The following is a 19,737-nucleotide window of genomic DNA, read 5'->3' as shown; positions in this document are numbered from 1 at the left end:
AGAATCACTGTGCATATCATGTAAAAGCAGAGTAGAAGTAGTCACAGAGAATAATACAAATCTTACTGAATAAAGAAACCCATGGGGGGGGGGGGGTACGAGTGGCTTTTTGAAGATAAATGACAAACTTTGAAGAACAAATGGCAGGATAGCCATTTAAAAACACTTGGCATTTTTGTTTGTATAGATTTTTTTTATTTTATAAAGCAGAGTGTAGGTGCCTTGTTAAAGAATTTACCATCCAAGATGTAAAGTTACACCTGTCTGTAGCCTGTAGACTCCTTCTCTACATTCTTTCAAGAACACTTTTTAATAGTCCATCTAAAAGGGTGTCATTTAGTGGGAGACTGACCTGTCCATGTTTTCACATTTCATGCATGTAGGAAGTAGGATCTTGGGCACATTGATAACTACTACTACTATTTAGCATTTCTATAGCGCTACAAGGCGTACGCAGTGCTGCACAAACATAGAAGAAAGACAGTCCCTGCTCAAAGAGCTTTCAATCTAATAGACAAAAAATAAATAAAGTAATCAAATCAATTAATGTGAACGGGAAGGAAGAGAGGAGGGTAGGTGGAGGCGAGTGGTTACGAGTCAAAAGCAATGTTAAAGAGGTGGGCTTTCAGTCTAGATTTGCAGGTGGCTTGATAACAAATGTGCTTTTCCATTACGTAGCTTCCCACTATTCTAGAACCTGTGGGATAGTTGTGTCCATCAACCAGCAGATGGAGATAGAGAACTGAAAACTGAGCTGAGACATATCTCTCTTGGCATCCAGTCTAGCTGCTTAGTATTTTCTATGTCCAGCAGGTGGATGGACACCCTTTTCAGTCTTTGGTTCTGAGTGATTTGCTCCTGGTCCAGTTGGTCAACTGGTCTCTGGTTGAGCTTTGCAGGTGGCTTGAGTGTGCATAGTCATATCTGGAGGTCTTCAGATCCCGGTCTCTGGTGCCCCACAAATGTACTGTACTTCTTCCTTTCCTTCACCTCTATTCTTAAGCTTCATTATAGGGGGTGTGACATGTTACCGGAGACAATACAGCTGAATGTAATGAGAGAACTACTTATCCATCAGTTTGTATTTGCCTCACTTTCAGAATGCCACCTTTGCAGATAATGTTTTGACCTATATTTTGGCAGGTGAGCTACATTTAACACCATTGCATGGAATTCTGCAGTTGCGACCCAGTTTCTCCTACCTGGATAAAGCTGACGCCAAACACCGAGAGAGAGAAGCAGCAAATGAAGGCAGGTGATACCCGACAGGATTTCTTTTCATGTGTGGACCCAGTAATGACTCCTGGGCTTCCTTCAGTCTCTTGAGTTAGTTTACTCTTTTGGAAGCAGGAAACAAACTTAATCTGTGGCAAAATGCTCATTCATGAGAAATGTTGTTTTTCTGGTTGAGTCAGTGGATGGCAGCATAGACCTGAAGTAGCAGTTGCCTGTCTTTCACCTTTAGAACAAACAGCTGTTTACTTGATGTCCAGGACCAAGGACTGCAGGTGTTAAATAACTTTAAATTTCCTCAAGCCTGTAGTTGCTCTACAGTCAAACAATGCAGCTTGGCCGAGTCTTTTTTTTTTTTTGAGGTTTACGGAGTGCTAAGCAGGATTTAAAAATGTAATTCATGTGGAGTTTGTATTGATATGGTACTAGAAAAAACGAACTCTTAACACTTGACTGACTGACCTCTTTCACTTTAACCCTTATGCTGAATATAGTGTCACTTTAACCCTTATGTTGAATAACTTCTCTACAATCGATGACCCAATGTATGTTACATTCCTATCTATCACACAGAAATTAATAATGCACTACCACAATGTATTCCTCTCTACCACGTATGCATGCACCTTAATGCAGCGACTTTTGTATTCTGTGACCCGGAAATGGCAATAGCCATTACGGCAAATGTAAGCCACATTGAGCCTGCGAATTGGTGGGAAAATGTGGGATACAAATGCTAATAATAATAATAGTATAGCAATACCCAAAAAATAAAAATAGCATGTTTAAAAAAAATTTGGTAAATCTTTTTTTTTTTTTTTTTTTAAATTAAAAATTACTAAACTGTGGGTACTAATACGAGATATACAGAGCGCCCAGTAGAACTTGACCAGGTTACAGATGTTTATAAAATTTTACAATATTTACACTTTTTCAACAACTACAAAGTTACCATATCCCCCATCATGCCAATCCCCAACCCAAGATGAAAGGAGAGAGAAAAAGTAGTAATCAGAAAGATAGACTGGGCTCTTTATAACCTCCCACTCAGCTCCTCCCCCTCCAATATCTGTTCCCCTCTATTGGTCAGGCTTACTAAAACTTGTACCCTCAGAACCAGTTTTAAAGCTACAGTCCATGTGAGCCAGGCATTGGCTGAGACCTGGAATGTGATTGCTTGTTCTGCAATCTTCAGGAAACCTTATCACCTTCTGAAATATGTTGTGATGACGAATCAGGAAATGATGCAGGTTTTAACTGTATTCCGATTGGTTAGTTCATAGTGTAAAGAGAAAAGTGGGTTATTGGTGGCCTTGAGGCCAATTGAGTTTGGCAGTGAAACTGGCCCGATATCTGGGTTTGGTCATTCTTCGCTTTTAGCTGAAAATGCCAATGCATTTTTGCCTGAAACTGATGTTCCCCCTCCCCCCCCCCCCCCCCCCCCCCCCCACAACCAGTCTCTGCCTGCTCCCATTGGCACCACCAGAGAGCGGGTTCTGCCCATGCTGGTTCAAATCTCCCCTAATCACTGCTGCCCATGCTGGTTCCAATCGGCCCTTATCGCTGCTGCCCATGCTGGTTCCAATCTCAAAATGGCTGCTAGGACCTCCTGTGGCAGTCTCGACAGCCATTTTGACTGTGGAACCGGCAGGGGCAGGACTGACTGAGGATCGTCCTTCCCAGAAGAAGCCACTAGACTACCAGGGTATTTAAAGGTGGTCCTGGGAAGGGTCTTCAGGTGGTGAGAGGGTGAGGGGTGACCAGCCTTGTGGGACTCGCTTTCTCTGCTGAGGGGGGGAGGTTGGGGTGGTAGCGGCGGCCCGGGAGGAACCGTTCTCTCTCCTGGAGGGGTCGGGAGTGGTGGTGACTTGGGAGGACTTGCTTTCTCTGCAGGGTTGGGGGGAGGCGCTGGTTTTGGTTTCAGCCAAAACTTAAGTGGCAAATTTCAGCTGCTGATTCAGTTTTGTTCACCCTCTGTGGTGGCCTTTGTGCAGTTGAGAGTACGTTCCAGAGCAGGGTATGTACAGTGATATTCTTGACTCTTCCTGTTACAATTTGACCTAGAGCTAGTCTGTAACTTTCTCCTTGCTAATGTGCCTTTCCATTTTGTAGCTTCCCACTATTCCAGGAATGTGGGATAGTTGTGTTCATCAACCAGCAGGTAGAGATAGAAAACTAAGCTGAGACATCTCTCTCTTGGCATCCAATCCAGCTGCTTGATATTTTGTATCTCCGGCAGGTGGATGAACACACTTTTCAGCCTCGTGATTTGCTCCTGATCCAGTTCAGCTTGCAGATGGCTTGAGTCTGCAGAATATCTGGAGGTCTTCAGATCCCTCTCTCTAGTGCCCTGTTTACTTCTTCCCTCCCTTCACCTCTCCCCTGTTTCCTGTGGGCTCTCCTTTTCCAGCACAACAAAAAAGAGAATGGGACAGAGCATCAGTCCTGATCGTTTCTCATCTGGAGTAAGACTTGTGGAGACTGTGAGTTTGGGGAGAGCAGCCGGCAGTGTTAAGTCCGACTAAAGTTTGACTTGGGATTGCTTGGAGGGCCACAAGTTCTACTTGGTGCAGGGGATGAATTATGGCTCACCGCTTGGGATACATTGTTCTGTGTTGGTGACGGTTGAGGTGAATGATGACTCCCGCAGGGGCAGTTAAGCGGTGTTCCCGCTGTTGGACCCGCCAGCCAGTGTCAGGGTATTGCAGTGCGTGCAACCAGGAATCCCGTGGGATGCGGAAGAAGATGTCAGCGGCAGCACATCTTCAGGGGTTTTCAGGCTCTCCGACAGAGCCGATGCGCAGTTTGATGAAGAGAGCGGGAATGGGTGCCATTTAATCGGGGCGGACTAGCAGTGAAGAGCAGTCTCTGGCTGATCACAGAGCACAGTTGTCATTGTACAGCCTCGGGGCCCAACAGAGCATTCAGCTGCATCTTTGTTTTCTCAAGAGTTTATATTGTTCTTACACCAGGCCTATTTACTGAAGCAGGGACAGTCAGATGCTGCAAGGTGCTTCAGTTTCTCACCCCGCTGCCTCTTGTTTAGACCTCGAGGAGTGGCCAGTTAAGGCTATCTCTTCTTCTCTCTCCTTATCTGATATGGCTTCAGTCTATTCAGAGGAGCCATTAGGGGAGGGGGATGATCTGAAAGTACTGAGGTGGTTTCATAAAGAAGATCTCAGTACTCTTATTTCTGAAGCACTGGCAGTGCTTTCCATTGAGGATCTTTCTGCTTCAGCATCAGGAATTCCATTGTCTTTGACCATGAAGGGGTTTAGAGGTCCTTTTAAGGCCTTCCTGATGCATCCAGACATTCAGGACATGATTACAGCAGAATGGGACTTGCTGGACCCAGGGCTGAGAGTGGGGAAGTGCCATGGCTTGCCTCTACCTGTTCCGGAGGAGAAAGATAAATTGCAGCTTCCCAGGGTGGGCTCCCTAGTTACAGCGCTGACTAAGAAGAACACCTTGCTGGTGGAAGGGAGGCTTTGCCATAGGATAGGAAGCTAGAAGGCTCGCTGAAACAAGCCTTTGAAATGGTCTCTTTTGGCCCTCAAGCCAGGGGCGTATCTGCGTGGGGCCTCAGGGGCCTGGGCCCCCGCAGATTTCGCCCTGGACCCCCCTACCGCTGCCAACCCTCCCCCTCCGTTGCTCGCCTACCTTCGCTGGCGGGGGACCCCAACCCCCGCCAGCCGAGGTCCGCGTCCTCCTGCCGCTGCCGGCTGCCTTTGGTCCTTTAATTCTTCCATTGAAGCTGGCGCCGACGAAAGTTTCTTTTGAGTCTGACGTCGCTGCACGTTGTACGTGCAGGACGTCAGACTCAGAAATTGTTTCTGAGTCTGACGTCCTGTACGTGCAACGTGCAGCGACGTCAGATTCAAAAGAAACTTTTTCGTCGGCGCCAGCTTCAATGGAAGAATGAAAGGACCAAAGGCAGCCGGCAGCGGCAGGAGGACGCGGACCTCGGCTGGCGGGGGTTGGGGTCCCCCGCCAGCGAAGGTAGGCGAGCAACGGAGGGGGAGGGGGATCGGCAATGGCGGCGGCGGCGGCGGGGGGGGGGGGGCTATAATGTGCCCCCCCTCTCTGGCCCTGGCCCCCCCTACCGCCGCAGTTCAGATACGCCCCTGCCTCAAGCGACTGTGTGGAGCTTGTTCATAGCAAGAGCATGCCTTCAGGAGTTTCAGTCTGGTTACTATTAGGTTAGCCAATTTGTTGTGTTAGTATTCTGAGTTTCTCCTTACTGCTTGTCTACACAAATACTGAGGAGCTGTACTGGATGCCAAGAGAGAGAGAGATCTCAGCTCAGTTTTCAGTTCTCTATCTCCACCTGCTGGTTGATTAGCACAACTATCCCACATGCTCTGGAATAGTGGGAAGGACTAATGGAAAGAAAATTATCAGGTAAGACCTAATTTCTCCTTAACAGAGCTTGTAAGAAATAGGTGGAGGAGTGGCCTAGTGGTTAGGGTGGTGGACTTTGGTCTTGAGGAACTGAGTTCGATTCCCACTTCAGGCACAGGCAGCTCCTTGTGACTCTGGGCAAGTCACTTAACCCTCCATTGCCCCATGTAAGCCGCATTGAGCCTGCCATGAGTGGGAAAGCGCAGGGTACAAATGTAACAAAAATAAAAGAGATACGATTGGAGATTCTACATGGAATGTTGCTACTATTGGAGATTCTACATGGAATGTTGCTATTCCACTAGCAACATTCCATGTAGAAGCCTTCTACATGGAATGTTGCTATTCCACTAGCAACATTCCATGTAGAAGGCTGCGCAGGCTTCTTTTTCTGCGAGTCTGACATCCTGCACGTATGTGCAGGACGTCAGACTCGCAGAAGCCTGCGCGGCCACATTGGTGATCTGCAAGGGCCGACTTCTACATGGAATGTTGCTAGTGGAATAGCAACATTCCATGTAGATTCTCAAATAGTAGCAAGACTGGAGGAGTGGCCTAGTGGTTAGGGTGGTGGACTTTGGTGCTGAGGAACTGAGTTCGATTCCCACTTCAGGCACAGGCAGCTCCTTGTGACTCTGGGCAAGTCACTTAACCCTCCATTGCCCCATGTAAGCCGCATTGAGCCTGCCATGAGTGGGAAAGCGCAGGGTACAAATGTAACAAAAATAAAATAGATACTATTGGAGATTCTACATGGAATGTTGCTACTATTGGAGATTCTACATGGAATGTTGCTATTCCACTAGCAACATTCCATGTAGAAGGCTGCGCAGGCTTCTTTTTCTGCGAGTCTGAACTGCACATACGTGCAGGACGTCAGACTCGCAGAAGCCTTCGCGGCCACATTGGTGGAATAGCAACATTCCATCTAGAATCTCAAATAGTAGCAACAGTGGAGGAGTGGCCTAGTGGTTAGGGTGGTGGACTTTGGTCCTGGGGAACTGAGGAACTGAGTTTGATTCCCACTTCAGGCACAGGCATCTCCTTGTGACTCTGGGCAAGTCACTTAACCCTCCATTGCCCCATGTAAGCTGCATTGAGCCTGCCATGAGTGGGAAAGCGCAGGGTACAAATGTAACAAAAATAAAAGAGATACGATTGGAGATTCTACATGGAATGTTGCTACTATTGGAGATTCTACATGGAATGTTGCTATTCCACTAGCAACATTCCATGTAGAAGGCTGCGCAGGCTTCTTTTTCTGCGAGTCTGAACTGCACATACGTGCAGGACGTCAGACTCACAGAAGCAGAAGCCTTCGCGGCCACATTGGTGGAATAGCAACATTCCATCTAGAATCTCAAATAGTAGCAACAGTGGAGGAGTGGCCTAGTGGTTAGGGTGGTGGACTTTGGTCCTGGGGAACTGAGGAACTGATTTCGATTCCCACTTCAGGCACAGGCAGCTCCTTGTGACTCTGGGCAAGTCACTTAACCCTCCATTGCCCCATGTAAGCCGCATTGAGCCTGCCATGAGTGGGAAAGCACGGGGTACAAATGTAAATAAAAATAAATATTCTGGAGAGAGACATGTTAAAAGCAGCAAGCAGGACTGTTGTTGTGTTTTTAAAAGCTCCAGTAGTGCACAAATATACCATATCATTGTGTTCTACCCTTTTTTTTTTCAGCTGGTGATTCCTCACAAGATGAGGCAGAGGATGATGTTAAGCAGATCACTGTAAGTCAAAGTCCCTCTTGTGAAGATCATGGTTACCATGTCCCCTCTCCAGAGACCTTACTAAGATAAGTTGAGACAGTGGGGAGTTAAGCAACTTCTTGCAAAGTCACACAACAGCTGGAGACCAGCATTTTTGGGATGTCCCACACCAAACCCATAAAGACTGCTGGGAACATTTTGTGATGATGATATTTGATGTGAATCATCAGACTGTCTTTAATTCATGAGACAAATCATAGACCTAAACCACACTTGTGTACCAATTTAGCCCACTGCATTCAGCAGCTTTATTTCAGATTCTTTGAGTATCCAAAGGCATGAGAAGCGTAGGTCATATATCAGCCTTGGTGCCTAGCTTGGTAGTTAGTCATGAAGTTTTTGGAGAAATTTATTAACCTATTTGTGTCTAATATAGGCGTTTAAGTTTTGCCGTACTGGGACAGACTGAAGGTCCGTCAAACCCAGCATCCTGTTTCCAACAGTGGCCAATCCGGGCTACAAGTACCTGGCAAGATCCCAAAACAGTACAATACATTTTATGCTGTTTATCCTAGAAATGCAGTGGATTTTACCCAAGTCCATCTTATGGACTTTTCATTTAGGAAGTTATCCAAACCTTTTTTTTTTTTTTAACCCCGGTAAGCTAACTGGTTTTACCAAGTTCTCTGGCATCGAATTCCAGAGTTTAATTACACGTTGAGTGACTAAATATTTTCTCCTATTTGTTTTAAATTTACTACTTTGTAGCTTCATTGTGTGCCCCCTAGTCCTAGTATTTTTGGAAAGAGTAAACGAGCGATTCACGTCTACTCGTTCCACTACATTAATTTATAGACCTCTATCATATCTCCCCTCAGCCGTCTTTTCTCCAAACTGAAGAGCCTTAGCCGTTTTAGCCTTTCCTCATAGGGATGTCGTTCCATCCCCTTTATCATTGTTGTCACCCTTCTCTGGACCTTTTCTAATTTTTGTTGGTGAGCTGTGGTGCTTAGGAGCCCCTCAAGCTTTCAATCCACATGCACAAAATAAGAGAAATCTCATATTATGATCATAATTATCCAAATTTATGTCTCTACCGTTTTAGTTCAGATTGAACTCTGTAAGGAATGTGTGCTCATTGCGTGCATGTGGAGACTTTTTCAAAGCTTTAAATTGTTGCTTTGGGGAAGTGAAGATGGGGGAGGATACAGTGGGTTGGAAGTGATGTAAAATGCTTATTCTGTTAATCGTTTAATAAAGATGATGTCTTAAAAAAAAAAAAAAAAAAGTGTTGCTTCAGGGAAAGGCATGAACCGTGTTTGATGTTTGCAGGTACGCTTTTCTCGTCCAGAGTCGGAGCAGGCACGTCAGCGGCGTGTACAGTCCTACGAGTTCCTGCAGAAAAAGAAGGCAGAAGAGCCCTGGGTTCACCTGCATTACTATGGCATGAAGGTGAGAGCATGTGACAGGGCCAGTATCTTGTCCCCCCATATGTCGTAGTGAAGAGCTGGGAAATGTTGAAAGAGATACGAGCGTGGCTGACAGGCTTCAAGTACTACTACTACTCAACATTTCTAAAGCGCTACCAGAATTACGCAGCGCTGTACAGTCAAACACGAAGAGAGACAGTCCCTGCTCAAAAGAGCTTACAATCTAGAGGTCATAACAACAGAGACAATCAAATTAGGACAGCATAGTAGAAGAAACACTGAGGGCAACTCTGTAAAGGGGTGCCTCTCTGGAACCTATTTTAAAAAGAAAAGAAGGCATCTATTTTCCTTTATAGAATACAAGTGTAACAGGTCATATACCTGCCTATATGTTATGCATGGTGTAAATGCTTATAGTTTATAGATTTAGGGTTTTTTTTTTTAATACTGCTTGGCTTTGTTAAGGAACACAGTGGTGTACGTTATAAATATAAATCAATCAACATAAAAGAAAAGAAACTACAAAAATCGACATGAAAGCCCCCACACAAAACGAAAATAAAAATTACCTAAAGTCATAGTTAAAAACAGATAACTATCTCGGTAACGATCCCACTAATCTCCTAGAAGGGTGACTTCAAAAGCAATCATAAAATAACGGGCTTTTAAAAGATGTTTTAGTGACGTCTCCTCTCTTAAGGCCAGTGGAAACACATTCCATAGAGAAGGAGCCAAATAAAAATAAGGTCCCTTTCCTAGTGGATGACAAACCCCATCTAAAGAGGAGACTGTCAGCTTTGATGCAGTCAGTGACGTGGGGACATAGGGTGTGATGAGTCTCTATTTCATTGGTGGACCTTCTCAATATAAGCCCTGTGCATCAAAACCAATAGTTAAAATAAAATTTTATACTGGACAGGTAACCGATGATGATGCAAATAAAGTGGGGTGATATATTTCCAAGCCTTTGCACTAGACAGCCCTGTCAACACAGCATTTGCATAATCCAATTGAGAAACAAAAAGGGCATGCAAGAGACTATGAAAACTACTTTCATCAAAATCTATATTAATAATTCTCACCTCAAACATTCTGAAGCTCACTCTGTGGCAGGGAAACCCTGGAGCCCTGCACTTAGGCTGTCACCACTCACTGTCACTCATGCACCACTCTCACTGATAGACCCACCCACAGCCACACCCCTTCCGCACATAATTGCCTACCTCAACGTTCTAATGAAGCTGCAACTTCCGGTTTGTGAGGTGCCAGAGATCGGAATTTAGCCCCATTACTATTTGCCCCGCCCTCGCGTCTAACGTGATGACGTTGAGGGTGGAGCTATGACACTTGACCAATCGCATTTCGCTCCGCCCTCAACGTCATCACGTTTGACGCGAGGGCGGGGCATACATTGATGTACTACGCGATGACGATTGGAGGGAGTAAGCCAGGCAGGCTGTACGTCACAGGCAGCGAGGGAGCCAGCCAGCCACTCTCTACGTCACGGGGTGGGTCGCCGGCCGGGGAGGGGCGGGCCGACCACGACCACCCTGAAGCACGGAGGGTAAGTCCAGCATCAAGGGGAGGGGGATGGGAACGAAAGCGCCTTGCTAGCGCCTGTTTCATTGGCCTCAGAAACGGGCCTTTCTTACTAGTAATTTCATATTGCTCACAATTTTTGGAGAGTCGCATTTCTCCTACAAACCATGGCAGAAACCTGATTATCAAAAGTTAACTGAAAATCTATTAACACCCCTAGATATTTAAAGATATCAACCACTGAGATTGAATCATCCAACAAAGTCAAAGATGTAGAAGGATGGACCTCCCTCCCTGCCACCTAACGTAGTGGTTTTACCCTTATTCAGGACCAAATGGTGGTTACTCAACCTTCAGGACACAGAACATAAACAGCCTTTTAGTATACGGTACTGAAATACTCAATAGTTCTAGGAACCTCAGCCACCCAAAAAAATCTCCTTGCACCATTATAATTTTTGTGGTTGGTTATTTATATTTATATCTCGCTCTCTCTCAATATATATATTTACGTAACTGTGTGCCCCACCCGTACACTTAGGCACCATGCTATAGTGTGTAGCAGGAATATTGGCATATATGTGTGTATATGCTGGTTTTGTGGTGTTTGCGCCTGAATGCTGGCGCTCTCCTTACAGAATGACCCCCATAAGGACTGAAGCTTCTCTTTGTTCAGCTGAATCTTTCTTTTCCTCAGGACAGTCGCTCGGAGCACGAAAGGCAGTATCTTTTTTGTCAGTCTTCAGGCATGGCAGAGAGCACAGAGTTAATTAAATCTCCCAGGTAAAATAACATACTTCTGGATTCGTTTGTTCAAATGGCAGGACTGCCTCTGACACTTTGAATGGAGTGTGGAGAGATGGGACTTTGTAGTTGAGGCTTCCCACTTGTATAGAGACAGGTTCTGAGCTCAGTATTCTGGTCCTTGGCTTAAAAAGGGCTGATGGTGCTGCTGAAGCCTTGGATAGAGAGCACCACTTAGTGATTGGCTAAGAAGTAGCATTAGAATTGGCTGTGGGGTGAGGAGCATCCTGCCACAGCCTGTATAAAAGAAAACGGGGGAAATCGTAAAGGCTGCACATGGTGGATCTTTGAGGAAAGTCTGACAGAAAGGTGTAATGGAGTATAGGGAGGGGCCTTGTAGGGTAATAGAGAGATGGGCCTGAAAAGTACAAGCAGAGCAATGTGACACCTGAGTTAGTTTCCCGAGTACCAGTGTAAATGTAAGTGGAGGAGTGGCCTAGTGGTTAGTGTGGTGGACTTTGGTCCTCGGGAACTGGGTTCAATTCCCACTGCAGGCACAGGCAGCTCCTTGTGACTCTGGGCAAGTCACCTAACCCTCCATTGCCCCAGGTAGAAATAAGTACCTGTAGATAATATGTAAGCCGCATTGAACCTGCTATGAGTGGGAAAGCGCAGGGTACAAATGTAACAAAAAAAAAATGTAATATGGAAAATCTTGATTGCTCATATCAGAGTATTTTCAAGGTTCTTTTTTTTGTTTTCTCTGCAGTGAGTACCTGACAATGCTGATGCCTCCAAGCATAGAGGAGGAAATGTAAGTGTCCTTGGCAAATCTTAACATCTCAAACGAGAACTTCCTTAGTGTCCCTCTGGACCAGTCCAGAGAAGATTAATGGTTGTCCACATCTACCAACAGGTGGAGACTGAGAATTCTGGTTCTTGAGTGAGCCAATAAGAACCCTATACACTAGTTTCTGCTAGAATCAGTATTCTCAGTCTCCAGCGGGTGGTAGTTGTGGTGAGCCTTTCAGTCTCTGTGCTCCATCAGGTTATTCATTTTGCTGGCTGAGGCCTGTGGGGGTTCTCAATTGCCTCAGGGTGGGGTGTTACACTCGGGGTGGCAGAGTACCTCCCCTTCTTCCTCCCAGTCTTCCCCTAGGTCCCTGTGGGGCCTGGGATGGTTAGACTAGTTTTCTGTGCAGTGGCCCCTTTGTGGGAAGGAACAATTCCTGTTTTGTACTGGCACTTGTGCTCCAGGCATGGTATTCTGGGTTGTTTTCCCGCAGAATCTCTGGTTTCTTTCTCGGGAGAATTGTGTGTCTGTTTGGACCCACGATTTCAGCACTTTAAGCTTGGATAAATTAAGAAAGAGTTCCGCTTGTCAGAATTGAGATCTTAACCACTGCCAGAGTCTGCAAATATTGTGCGGCTTCGGAGGTGGTGGGGTCCTCAGCGTTTGGGGAAGCTGTGATTTCTCGGGCCCCAGGGCGAACTTGTCCATAAGTGCGTGCACGGAGCCAGTTTCCGACAGACCAGCACCTCCTGTTTCGGTGGGAACCACTGCCACTTTGGATCCTTCATCGCCGTCGTTGGAGCAGCCTCTGCGGCTCACTGCGCAGACTTCATTATCCAATTCAGGCCCTGGGGATGTGCAAGGGGGGTCTCGCTAGAGGCGATTTTTCTCCAGTTCGTTCTGACCTTCCGTGGGGAGGGAGGAGAGTTCTCTCCCTAAACGTCAGAGGGTAGTTTGGGATGAGGAAGAGGAGGATAAAGCTCTCATGGATTGTTTAGATTCTGAGTCCCTGTGTGAGAAAGGTGACGGAGCGGGGAGGGTCCTGGAAGACAGGGAGCGGGAAGGTCCTGGAGAGGCTTTCCTTTCTTCGGATGACTTGCCCGCAGGTGAGGAGCTCTCTGTTAGTTTCATAAGGAGGATTTGCTGAAACTTACTACTTTGGTTTCTTCTATGCTGAATTTTGATGAGGAACCTATATCTCAGGATGTAAAGAAAGTAGACCCCCGGTGAAAGGCATATGGGAGACCGGTAGGTCCTTTCCCACGCATTAGGATATTCAAGATATAGTTGAAGGCCAGTGGGAAGTTCTGATGCTCCCTGTCAGTTGTTTAGGTCCATGATCAGAAGTGTTAAAGCTGCCTGTAGTGGATGCGGTTGTTTCTGCTGTCACCAAGAAAACTACAGGGCTTGTAGATGGTGGTATGGCCCTAAAGAATCCTCAGGACCACAGGAGGATTCTCCCTCAGAGTAGCCAGACTTCGGCAGGAGGGGGGTCTAGAGCCCAGGTGAGGGGGCACATTTTGTGGGCCCCCCCCCCCGCCATTGCCGGCCGACCCCGCCACCACCACTTTTACCTCCCCTCCCTGCCGACGACCCTCTCGACACCCCCTCCCACCGCCAACCCTCCCCCGCCATCGTCGCCTACCTTTGTTGGCGAGGGACCCCAATCCCCGTCAGCCGAGGTCCTCTTGCTTTCCACGTTGTACATGCAGGACATCAGAAACAGAACGAAGCCTTGCGCGGGAAGCAAGAGGACCTCGGCTGGCGGGGATTGGGGTCCCTCGCCAGCAAAGGTAGGCGACGACGATGGCAGCGGGGGAGAGTTGGCGGCAGGAGGGGGTGTCGAGAGGGTCGGCGGCGGGGGGGCAAAGTTGGTGGTGGCGGCGGGGTCGGCAGTGGCGGGCGGGGAGGGTCGGCGGTGCCGGGGAGGGGGCTAAAATGTGCCCCCTCACCTGGGCTCTGGACCCCCCTCCCGCCGAAGTCTGGCAGTAAAAAAGAGGTGATAGCTCCCTTGTATAAGTCTCTGGTGAGGTCCCATTTAGAATACTGTGTGCAATTCTGGAGACCGCACCTAAAAAAAAGATTTAAACAGGATGGAGTCGGTCCAGAGGGTGGCTAAAAAATTGTTTAGTGGTCTCCGTCACAAAGCTTATGGGGATAGACTTATAGACCTCAATATGTATACTCTGGAAGAATGGCAGGAGAGAGGGGATATGATAGAGACTTTTAAATACTTCCATGGCATTAATGTACAGGAGGTGAGCCTTTTTTCAAATGAAGGAAAAATGAGAGGGCATAGGATAAAATTAAGAGGAAATAGACTTGGGAGAATGCAGTTTTTAGAGAGCATGTTCTTACTGCAGGGTTCTTTTGGTCCCTCCCTTGATTTCACTGCTTTGTTACTTCCCATCAATATTCCTTGGGCCGGTCCAGAGGGATGCTAAGGAAGGAGAAATTAGATCTTACCTACTAATTTGCTTTCTTTTAGTCCCTCTGAACTGGCCCTGATCCTACCCTGTATGCTCTATTCTGAGAGTGGATGTTGCTGGTGCGTTGAGCGGTTCTTGTTTCTTCGCAGGAGCTACTCTGTGGGGAGCAGTTTGTTCTTTTTCTGTTTCTTGTTTAAATAAAGCTAAAAAACAAACAAACCCAAAGGCCAGCACTTCTTGGCATTTATAGGTGGCTATAGTGGAGCCGACTCTAGTAGAGACTGTATAGGGTTCTTATTGGCTCACTCAAGAATCGGAATTCTCAGTCTCCACCTTCTAGTAGGGTGGACAACCATCAATCTTCTTTGGGCCAGTCCAGAGGGATTAAAGGAAAGCAACTTAGGTAAGACCTAATTTCTCAACTGTGCTTTTGAAAACAATTATTCTTTGGTTATGAGTTGTACCTTTTTCAGTCCATCCTGTTTGTTTGTTTTTTTCTCTTTTTAAGAGAAAAACCTATGGCTCCAAGCAATGTACTGTCTATGGCACAACTGAGGACTCTGCCTCTTGCAGATCAAATCCGCATCCTGATGAAGAATGGTAAGTATGTGTCTGTACCATTTGATGGCTTTATTTCATGACTGATGTGCAAAGAGGCAGCCAGGGTTTGTGGAGTGTGATCTCAGTTTCTCTAATGTACTGCCAAAGATGCACTACGTATAGGCAAGCTGTCCAGGTGTGCTTGGAAATTCATTTTTATCAAGCCCACAGCACCCAATACAATGGGAAATATTTCTGCATCTTTCTGCCACATTGTCTTGGTCTCTGCATTTCTGGATATTTGTGGATTTCCACTCCGTTCACAGAATAATTTCTGGAACTGATAGCTCTATAATCGGTGCCTTTCTGGCAGTTTTCTCCTTCCTTTGTTGTCTTTGCAATCTGTAAACAGTCTTTTAGAAAGAGCCAAGAACTGTGGCAGATATCTGAAACTGTAAGACTCCCTTCTTTTAACCTCTGGCTGCTCTCTGTTCACTTGGTTTAACTTTAGTTGGGTTTGAGTTAATTTCTGATGGAAGAGGAGAGATGGGTTGATAAAACTGCGATCTTTACAGATTGTGATAACTCTGATTGTATTAAGCCACAAAGATTTGGAATTTTTATTGGATGTGATGGTTGTCATACTTTTGAAAATAATGAAACTACACTAATCAAAGCCCCAAACCGGTGCCATCAGATGCAGAGAAATTTGCTGTACTGCTGTTTGTGCTATTCTGATTCCGTGCCTCTAAGCCGTTAGATTGGAGCCCCGATGTTTGGGGAAACGTAAAGGTTTTCGTTAAACCGAGATTGATTTTTGCCTCTTGCTGTTTGTTCTGTTTTAGTAAAAGTCATGCCCTTTGCCAACCTCATGGGCCTGGTGGCTGCTGGAACAGATTCAACTGCTGTCTTGCGCTGTATACAGCAGGTGGCGCTGTTGGTTCAGGGAAACTGGGTTGTGAAAAGGTACTGTAACTGCAGCCCTTCGGAGCGAGAGTGCTCCAGGGGCAACTGTGATCATGAAACCAGTGGCCCATGAATTAGGGAAACATCTTTCCCTCTTAAACATTCACCCCCTCACTTTATAACGTGGGAGCCTAAATGTATGCACCATTTGCATGCTCAGATTATTGAATACTAGAACTTGAGATTTGTATGTAAATGCTAGATGGGCGCTAAGCAGTTTTTGGTAATCTTAGTGTTGCATAGTGTGCAAACGTAAGAGGGCATTCATGTGGGCAGGGCATGGGCATCTCCCACAGTTAGGTGTGTATGTTATAGAATAGTGTGATTTACATGCTAAAGTGCCACATGTATACCTTCCATAGACATGGCATAAGTGGGCACGCCTAAATGTTGATGTATAAATGCCAACTTAAAGTTAGTATTCTATAATGGAATTTGGGCACCCATATCCTGTTATAGAATTCGCATTTAGTGTCCAGAATTTTAGCGTCTAACATTTTTTGCACTTTACAGGATTGCCCCCTTGGGGTTTGCTGAAAGTAACAGGCCAAGGAGATTTTTTTAGAGACACATACCACCTCTAACTGGTCATCTTAACACCAGCATTCATATTGGGAATGACACTTGAAATAAAAGACAAGTAGGACTTTGTTTTGGATTAGAGGCTGTTTATTGTTGATTTTGACTGCCTGAAAATGCAGTGGTTTTGTAACTTCTCAGCTGTCCATTTAATTCAGGACTAAGACTGCTCGTTCATGTCACATAGGCCACCTAGCACAGTAAAGATTTTCTCACTTCTGGTCTGGTCAGGGTTGACCTAGTGACCTGGAAGTGAAAAGCTCTAGCAGTTTTGTGTCAGTTAGCTGAGCCACCCAGCATCTGTCCAGCAGAAACAGTCATAAATGAATCTTTAAAAATGTATCTTTCCTTCATTTTTATTTGAGATATGTAATTATGTATATGGAATCATTAGGGGGAAAAAAAACATGGTTTTCTTATAAAAACCAACGTTGTTCTGTTAACCATCTATTTAAAAGGTCAGCCTGGTGGCTCACAGTAAGTGTTGTGCAGTGCCATACAGAAGAATGGGGGCTGCGGATACTGTAGAGGCAGCATTTGGAGCACTTGTGGGCAAGAATCTCTGCCATCATTCAGTGACACCCAGTAGTCGTTCTAAGTTCACGTTGATTGGGTTTTGGGGGGGGGGGGGGGGACGACAGTGTTTGGTGGCACCTGGATGTGCACGGTTGCTACATTGAGCTAAGTTGGGAGTGAGACGTGGAAAACGGGGGAATAAAAATCCTAAGTCAGTGGGTCCCAAACCTGGTCCTGGAGGCACCCCAGCCAGTCAGTTTTCAGGATATCCACAATGAATATTCATGAGAGATTTGCATGCAGTGGAGGTAATGCAAGCAGATCTCTCTCATGAATATTCCTTCTGGATATCCTGAAAACCTGACTGACTAGGGTGCCTCCAGGACCAGGTTTGGGAACCACTACCCTAAGTGGTTGCAAATGAAGCCTGATGGTGTTCTAACCTTTAAAAAGAAAACCTGCCTGATGTTGGCAGACTTTTGCGGGGTACTCCCCCCCCCCCCCCAAAGTTATAGAGAATGCACCCTGGATGTGCCAGAGGTCACAGATTCATTGATAAACCTTTCTTTGCTCCTTCTAATTAGCGTTAGTTTAATCATATTTCACTGCACTCATGGCTGTGTGATATTTGAGCTATCATCTCCTATTTCACCTCAGTGTAACTTGAATTGTTAGTACTGAAAAGGTGCAAACCAACTATATAAAAATAAAGTTTCCCAGATTTCAACAGGAAAGAACCTGTGGTGCATTTAAAATGTTTCTTAACTGAGATAGATGGACTAAAAGCCTGTAGCCTCCCATATTTAAGTGCATCTTGCTGCAGCTTCTGTTACTGTACATTTTAGTCTGACTCATTCTTTAACAGTGCTCTACCTGAACATTGAGCTAGATGCTAGTAGCAGCAGGATTCAAGTCCTCTGCGCACAAGCCTGGATAACACAAAGCAAAGCCACTTACTAAGGTGGTAAACCAGGAATGTGTAAGGGGCAAGCATTTTATGGCATCATTAGGATTTATCTTTCTCTGTCTGGCACTGTTTAATCATCAGATTGTTTGAAAGGAAATGAAATGTTGACTTCAACTTTTTACTGTGGCTAACTAGGCAAAACGTAAAACATGGCTTCCATTATGTAGCGTCCTACTATTCCAGAACATGTGGGATAGTTGTGTCTGTCAACCAGCAGGTGGAGGTAGAGAACTGAAAACTGAACTGAGACATATTTCTCATGGTATCCAGTCCAGCTGCTCAGTATTTTCTATGTGCAGCATGTAAATACACAGTTTTTTCAGCCTCTGGTTTATTGGAGAGCGAGGAACAGTGTATCAGTCCTGATTCTTTCTCATCTGGGGTAAGATTTGTGGAGACTGTGAACTGGGGGTGGGGGGGGGAGAGCAGCTGACTAAATTTTGACTCTGAATCACTTGCAGGGCTGCAAATTCTACTTGGTGCAGGAGAGGCATCCTGACTTTTACTTGGGACTGCATTCTACTGCACTTTTGCCATCTGGGGTGAAGGGGACGAGGCAGTTAAGTGGTTTTCCTGCTGTGGGACCCATTGGCTGGCGTCAGGGCGTTGCAGTGCATGCAAGCTGGGAATCCCATGGGGCATGGGAGGAACGGTCAGCGGCAGCACGTCTTCAGATTTGGTGCAGTATCTGAATTTGCCAAGGACTTCAGCCTCTCCGGCAGGACCAGTTCGCAGTTTGACCCAGGAAAGCACAGGAACAGATGTCATTTTTCAGGGTTGACTGGCAGTGAGGAACAGGTTCTGACTGATCACGTGCAGAGCACATTTTATAGTCTTGGGGCCTAACAGCATTCAGCTGCATCGGAATCTTTGTTTTCTACGTATTGGTTTTACACCAGGCCTATTTACTGAAGCAGGGACGGTCAGAGTTTGCTACAAGGTGCTTCTTTTTCTTGTCCCACTGCCCTCCGGCTCCTAAGAGATTTCATTTAGCTTCATCAGTCCACTCTGGAGGTCTCTTTGCTTCTCCTTCCTTATCTGATTTGGCCTTGGTCTATTCAGAGGAGCTATAATTGAAGGAGCTGTAGGAGAACGGAGAGCTCCCTCCTGAGGAGGGGGATGATCTGAAAGTACTGAGGTTGTTTCGTAAAGAGGAGCTCGGTACTCTTATTTCTGAGGAACTGGTGCTACTTTCCATTGAGGAGTCTTACACTTCACCATCAGGCGTTCCATCTTCGATCGTGATTTGGCTTAGAGGTTCTTCTAAGGCCTTCCTGATGCACCCAAACATTCAAGACCTGATTACAGCAGAAGGGGTCCCACCAGACGTGGGGCTGAGAGTGGGAAAAGCCATGGCTTGCCTCTACCCATTGCTTCTATTTGGGTTTCTGACAGGTACTTATGACCTGGATTGGCCATTGTTGGAAACAGGATATTGGGCTAGATAGACCAGACCATTTGTCTGACCCAGTATGGCTATTTTTTAAGTTCTTAGAATGATAAATTGCAGCTTCCCAGGGGGACTTCCTTGTTAACAGCAGTGACTAAGAAGACCACCTTGCCATTGGAACGGGGCATTGCCTAAATTATTTACAGGATAGGAAGCTAGAAGGCTTTTTGAAATGGCCTCTCTGGTCCTTCAAGTAACAGTGTGCAGTTCGTTCGTGGCTAAAGCATGCCTGAAGAGGCATTAGCAGTGTGCCACACAAGACAGGCACCATAACGCCCAGCTGGAAGTAGTGTTGGCCTACTTGGTGGGTGCTATTTATGCAATGCTGCGGGTTATGGACTGCAGTATTCCTTTGGCTGTCATAGCACATTTTCAATGCTGGTTGTGGCATTGGATAGTGGATGCAGCATCAAGTCGTCTAATTAGACACTTCC

The 19,737-nt window shown here is 46.0% G+C and overlaps 1 protein-coding gene across 2 annotated transcripts in view; it reads left to right on the top strand.

Annotated features, from left to right (window-relative positions):
- Positions 1–19,737, top strand: part of POLR3E (RNA polymerase III subunit E) — a 98,615-nt gene that overhangs the window by 31,590 nt on the left and 47,288 nt on the right. For both annotated transcript variants that reach the window (XM_030211672.1, XM_030211671.1), the window contains exons 7-13: positions 1,144–1,251; positions 7,322–7,371; positions 8,683–8,802; positions 11,017–11,102; positions 11,833–11,877; positions 14,794–14,885; positions 15,671–15,791. In XM_030211672.1, the coding sequence (XP_030067532.1) occupies positions 1,144–1,251; positions 7,322–7,371; positions 8,683–8,802; positions 11,017–11,102; positions 11,833–11,877; positions 14,794–14,885; positions 15,671–15,791 (622 nt within the window). The remainder of the gene's footprint in view (positions 1–1,143; positions 1,252–7,321; positions 7,372–8,682; positions 8,803–11,016; positions 11,103–11,832; positions 11,878–14,793; positions 14,886–15,670; positions 15,792–19,737) is intronic.

Source organism: Microcaecilia unicolor, chromosome 8 (assembly GCF_901765095.1).
Source record: "Microcaecilia unicolor chromosome 8, aMicUni1.1, whole genome shotgun sequence".
Taxonomy (NCBI): Eukaryota; Metazoa; Chordata; class Amphibia; order Gymnophiona; family Siphonopidae; genus Microcaecilia; species Microcaecilia unicolor.
Note: the sequence above shows the minus strand (reverse complement) of the source record. Positions and strands in the feature narration are given on the sequence as shown.